The sequence below is a fragment of the Galeopterus variegatus genome, unplaced genomic scaffold, assembly GCF_000696425.1.
Source record: "Galeopterus variegatus unplaced genomic scaffold, G_variegatus-3.0.2 Scaffold3821, whole genome shotgun sequence".
In the NCBI taxonomy this organism is placed as follows: Eukaryota; Metazoa; Chordata; class Mammalia; order Dermoptera; family Cynocephalidae; genus Galeopterus; species Galeopterus variegatus.
The window spans coordinates 141452-147451 of NW_007729932.1; the positions used below are offsets into that span (position 1 = coordinate 141452).

Here is a 6000-nt window from a genome sequence, read left to right on the forward strand (position 1 = left end):
AATCTGTGTAAATTAGAAAGAAAAAAAAAAAAGGTTCCTGGTTCTAATTGGGAACAATACTGCTCAGGGCACATGGCCACATATAGAACATGGAGTTCAGTTTCTACGTGACTTGAGCATTAAACAACCTGGACAACCACACATAACAGCTCTGAGCTCAAAGAAACTTCCAGAATCTGGACATCATCCTCTATCAGAGATTATTTTTTAATGTATGGTATTTCTCCTATGTCACGATTTAGAATACCAGCTAAGGGCTTCATCTTTCAGGGGCATCAAGTTGCCCCCTTTCTGGTCGTCCTCTGATCTGAGAGATTCCCCCATGGGAAGTTCTACACATGGTTTCCCTGATGATAATTATCACCATTCATCATGGGGTTCCATTGATCCTCACTTGACCACATTTGAGCAGTAGCAGAAACACAGTTTAAGGTGGTCATTGGCCTCAAATTGTACTCTGCCTTGACTGCTATGATCTTGGGCTATTTAATTAGGTCTTCTCATCAGTAAAATGGGATAATGTACATCTCACAAGGATTGGAGGATTGAATGAAACCAAGTCCAAGCACATGTGCATTCAATGGTAGCTGTTATCATTACTAATCATTACAAGTGACCCTCCTTTCCTTTTCCTGTGAGGATTAACCAGGAAAAAAGCAAATGATTGAATATTTGGGTCACTAATTTGTTTCTTAATGAATAAATTGTTACCTAAAATGGAAGGAGGAGACTCCATATAAGTTCAGTTTATATCATGGAAGCAGTTAATAGTCTATGCTATGTTCCAATTCCCTAGTTAAATGTGGCTCCTCCATTATAGTTTAGGCTGTAAAGGAAAAGTAGTTTTTAGCTTAATTTTAGTGAGTTTTAGCTATGGCTATGTGGCAGGTATTTCACTTGGCATTTCATGGGGATTATCAGCTTTAAATATTCAACATGAGGATACGGCTTTTATTTCCTTACTAAAGGTAAGTAGACCACGTTTTCATATGTAGTAAATGGAAGAACCAAGATTTCAAAAAAAAAAAAAAAATGACTTCCAGAGGCCATAAGGATATATATAATGTTCTAATGAAGTTTTTTTTGCATGTGAATGTCTCCATAAATAGAATATGGGTGCATGTTGTATGATATGCTTAATTGACTGCACTTCTGAATAAGTGGTTTTCAACACGTGGTCCCCAGATCAGAAGCAGAAGCATCACCTGAAAACTTGTTAAAATGCAAATTCTTAGGTCTTACCTTAGAACTTCTGAATCAAATTCTGGGGATATGGCCCACATATTTGTTTTAACACATCTTCCATGTGAACACAGATCATCTTGAAACGTAGATTATTGGACTCTACATCCAGAGTTTCTCAGTCACAATGAAAATTTGCATTTCTAGCTGGTTCCCCGATGAGGCTAACACAGCTGGTCCAAAGATCACACTTTGATAACCACTGCTCCAGATAATTCAGGCCAGGGTGTAACATAATAAGCAAGATATAAAACTGGAGGCAATTCTATGGTGTTTGGATTCTCAAGAATGTCTTGTTCCCATTTCTCCCACAGGTTGGTATCTTGTTCTGCCACCACTAAGCAATGGACTGATCTCTCCTTGGCCCTCAAAAGCAACCAGTCCCTGACATGCCTGGACCTCTCAGACAATGAACTCCTGGACAAAGGTGTCAAGATTCTGTATAGGACTTTGATACACCCAAAGTGCTTCCTGCAGAAGTTGTCGTAAGTCTTTCTCCTCCCATTGAGCATCTCAGTTTAGATCTGGGGCCATAGAAGAGAAATAGTAACACCAGACTTGCTGGACCCAAGAACCCCCTACTAACATAAATGTCTGGCTCCCATTTTTAGACCAACCCAGGCAGATAGCTTGTGCATCTTGTTCTTCTCTCATTTCTACTTCTTTATGTGATCATTAAGCACATGATACAGGGTGGAGAATTAGCAAGAAGGGCTTTAGCAATTTAGCATTCAGAGATGGCCGAGAAGGTTAGACTTTAGAAATGGTCTCACCATCTTACCATTTGCTGACGTTTTTGCAGGTTGGAAAACTGTCACCTAACAGAAGCCTCTTGCAAGGAGCTCTCTTGTGCTTTGATCATCAACCAGAGGCTGACACACCTGTGCTTGGCCAAGAATGACCTCGGGGATAAAGGGGTGAAAATTCTGTGTGAAGGCTTGAGTTACCCTGAATGTAAACTACAGACTCTGGTGTAAGTCCCCACTGTCTGCCTGTGGGGGCCGGGGGAGGGGAGAGAGAGAATATGTGCACACACAGCCCTCTGGATTCAAGTAGGACAGTTATAAGGACACTCAATTCCTCTAAATACCCCAAGTGTAATGTTACTGGTTACAACTGGTGAGACCTGGGGAGAGGTCAAGTCCTTGTCTTTCTAAACTTCAATTAAACTTTTTTTTTTTGATTCATGCTCACATTTTGCTAAGTTGTCAATACTTAATTTTAGTATCACTTGGATCTTCCTCTCTGACCCCACAGTCATGGAAGTTTCTATACATTTATAAATTGCCAAGCCATGGGGGTGTATCTCTGCTCCTCTCTGTGTGGGTCACCTTCGCATCTGTCATTTGAAGCCCTCCATTTCCTATGTCCCTTGGCTGCTGTTGTGCCTTGCTTGGGGCACAGGGATGCTAAGGCTGCCTGTGGTCCCACCTCCCTAGAAATACCACATGATCACTATTCCCTGGGGTTTGGCCACTTGTAAGAGTCCCTGCCTTCCTTGTCTTGTGGGTCCCTTATCCATCTTCAAAGCTAACAGTAGTGGGTTGAAGTCCTCCTCACGTCAAATCTCTCTCACTCCAAGCAGGAAGGACTCATGATTAGATTCAGACCCTCTGTAGACTCCAGGACAATCTTGCCATGTCAAAGTCCTTAGTCTCTTTTTTTCTTTCTTTCTTTCTTCGTTAGCAACAGCTCTTGGCATTCTAATTAAGGTCCTTAGTCTCAGTCACATCTGCTAAGTCCCATTTGCCATGTGAAGTAACAAATTCACAAGCTCTGGGGATGAAAACATGAATATCTTGGAGGGCCATTTTTCTGCCTATGACAGCAGACAATAACTTCGGTCATCTTTGGTTTCCTGCTAATATAATTAATTTCAGAACTAATAGAACTTAATAGCAAACATGGCTAAGGTGAAATATCATTTATATACTGTATTGATTGGTATCTGGGATCTAGTACCAGATATGTCGGTATTAGTGCTAGTACCCTCCTCCTCTAAGATACTACTTTTCTAGAAATCAAATTTAGGATTGCTCACTTCCCTAATAGAAGGTGGCAGGCCAATGCAAGCTCAAAATTCTCTGCTCTATAGTTAAAGTAGAAATGTATTTGTTTCCTATCCTGCTATAACAAATTACTACAAATTTAATGGCTTTAAAACAACACAAATTTACCATCTTACAGTTTTGGAGGCCAGCAGTTAGCAATGGGTATCACTGGGCTAAAATCAAAGTTCCAACAGAGATGTGTTCCTTCTGGATGCCCTAGGGGAGAAGCAATTTCCCTACTTTTCCAGTTTCTATTGTATCGTTGCCCCTTTGGCTTCAAGACCAACAAGGTAGTGTCTTTAAACGCTCCTCTGGCTCCTTTATCACATCTTCTTCTGCTGGCATTGACTCTCCTGGCTCCCTCTTTATAAGGATCCTCGTGGTTGCATTAAACCCACCCAAATAATCCAGGATACTCTCTATCTCAAAATCCTTAATCACATCTGTAACGTCCCTCTTGCCATGTAAGGTACCATTCTCACAGGTACCAGGGATTAGGTCTTAGACATCATGGGGGTGGTGGGGCATTATTCTGTCCCGTCACCCCATGATTTCATTCCCATGTCTCCAAGTTTGTCTGAAACCCGTGGCTTGAGGTCAAAGATCCTGGTTTTGGTGTATCACACCAGTGAGGACTAGCAAGTTTTGGTTTTTGTTTTTCGTTTTCCTCTTCTTGTGGTTGGTTTCTAGGCTGTGGTGCTGCAACATAATGGCTGATGGCTGCAATCACCTCTCAAAGATTCTCCAACAAAAATCAAGCCTAACACACCTGGATCTGGGGCTGAATCACATAGGAATTTCCGGACTGAGGTTTCTGTGTGAGGCTTTGAAGGAACCACTGTGTAACTTGAGGTGTTTGTGGTAAGTTATACTTTATTGAACTTCAATCTGTATCAGAAATGAAATATCAGTGTAGCATATGCCTCCAGCTATAATTCAGAGGATTTGAATAAAGTCAGTTGAATATTCTAAAAATCACCAGGATGGTTGAAGGAATAGGCTCTAGTCTGGGCTGCTGTCCAAAGGCCACTTGTGAAAAAAAATTATAGATAAAATGCCCCAAGCCATTGAGAAGCAGCCACTGCTGCCCCAACGCTCAACAGTCAGAAAGGTGGGAATTAGAGATTGCACCAGAAAATGCTGACTCCATGAGCAGGTAAATAGAATCAATGCAGTTTTGTTTTACAAATCCCGTATGAGCTAGGTACCATCAATCAGATGCACTTGAGTATGGAACCTACCTGTGAAGGATTCTCAGAAAGATCATTAGATTCCACTGTAAATGAGATCATGCAGTATTTGTCTTTCTGTGCCTAGGTTATTTCAGTTAACATAATGCCCACCAGTGTCATCCATGTTATTGCAAATGACAGGATTTCGTTCTTTTTTATGGCTGAATAGTATTCCATTGTGTTTAAATACCATATTTTCTTTATTCGATCATCTGTTGAAGGACACTTAGATTGGTTCCATATCTTGGCTATTGTGAATAATGCTGCAATCAGGCATCAGTATTTTCACAGCTCTAGCATAACTGCAATTTATATTGGTGAGGATGCTGAATGAGCAAATCGTCAGATCGCAGGTAGGGAACCACTAGTTGCTACAGTTTGTGGTATGTACCTGCTTGCAGGAACGCAATCATGTAAGTGGTGATAGTGGACACTCTGACTCACACAAGCTCTGCTGATGTAGGGAAGGATGATGGCTGCCTTTTATCTGGTCAGCTGTAACTTCCTGGCAGTACAATCTGTTATATATTCTGGGATATAGGGTTAGTTGCACCTATTGCAAAAGGTAGTTATGATAAATATGTATGTATGTTACTTAAGTATGTGCCAAGCCTTATGTTAAGTATTATATTTAGCCTTTCTAGATCCTGGAGTAAACTTAAATACATGACCTATTCCCTTATTTATGTGAGTGTGTGTGCATGCATATGCATGTGTATGCATGTATTGATGTGTGTGCGTATATATAGTCATGTGCCATGTAACGTTTCAGTCAGTGATGGACTGCATATGTGACAATGGTCCCGTAAGATTATAATGGCTATACCATAGAGCCTAGGTGTATAATAGGCTGTACCATCTAGGTTTGTGTAAGAACACTCAACGTTTGCAGGACAGAATTGTCTAATGACACATGTCTCAGAACATGTCCATCACTAAGCAGTGTATGACCTTATATGCAAACCCCTCGTTTATCACTGTCTTCTGCCCATTCAACAACTCCATACAGAAGAAAGCTTTCTCTTCCATACAGTACTCATCCAACAACTTCGTATAGCATACATTATACGAAGTTATACGACCTCGGCGAAGATTCGGTTTCCCATTGGCGGAGGCTGGGGGGGGCGGAGCTGCGTCTCTCCATCTTTCGACCAATGGACTCCGCTATTTCCGCCTGTGTCTTTGGTAAAGTTAGTCCCTCCTCCGAGCCGGCAGAGGGCGCAAGAGCCCGTAGCTCAAAGCCTAGGAAGTTCTGGGATGCGGACGTGACGTCACGCCACCGGAAATCCGCGGCGTTCGGGGATAGGGGTCGTGATGGGGGTTTCCGACGGCTGGAAGCCGAGCAACAGTAGTTCAGAGCACCGTTTCCACCCCCGCCAGTCTCATATGCTCAGACGAGAAAACTGACGCTCCCGGAGGAAGAGACTTCTCATAATCACTCAGCGAGAAACTCCCAAGACCAGCGCGCTTTCCCC

The 6000-nt window shown here is 42.1% G+C and overlaps 1 protein-coding gene across 1 annotated transcript in view; it reads left to right on the plus strand.

Annotated features, from left to right (window-relative positions):
• The window catches only part of LOC103601658 (NACHT, LRR and PYD domains-containing protein 2-like), a 34413-nt gene that overhangs the window by 24042 nt on the left and 4371 nt on the right, over positions 1–6000 (plus strand). Inside the window, 3 exon segments of the mRNA XM_008586079.1 lie at positions 1557–1727; positions 2045–2215; positions 3984–4154. Coding sequence (XP_008584301.1) covers positions 1557–1727; positions 2045–2215; positions 3984–4154 — 513 coding nt within the window.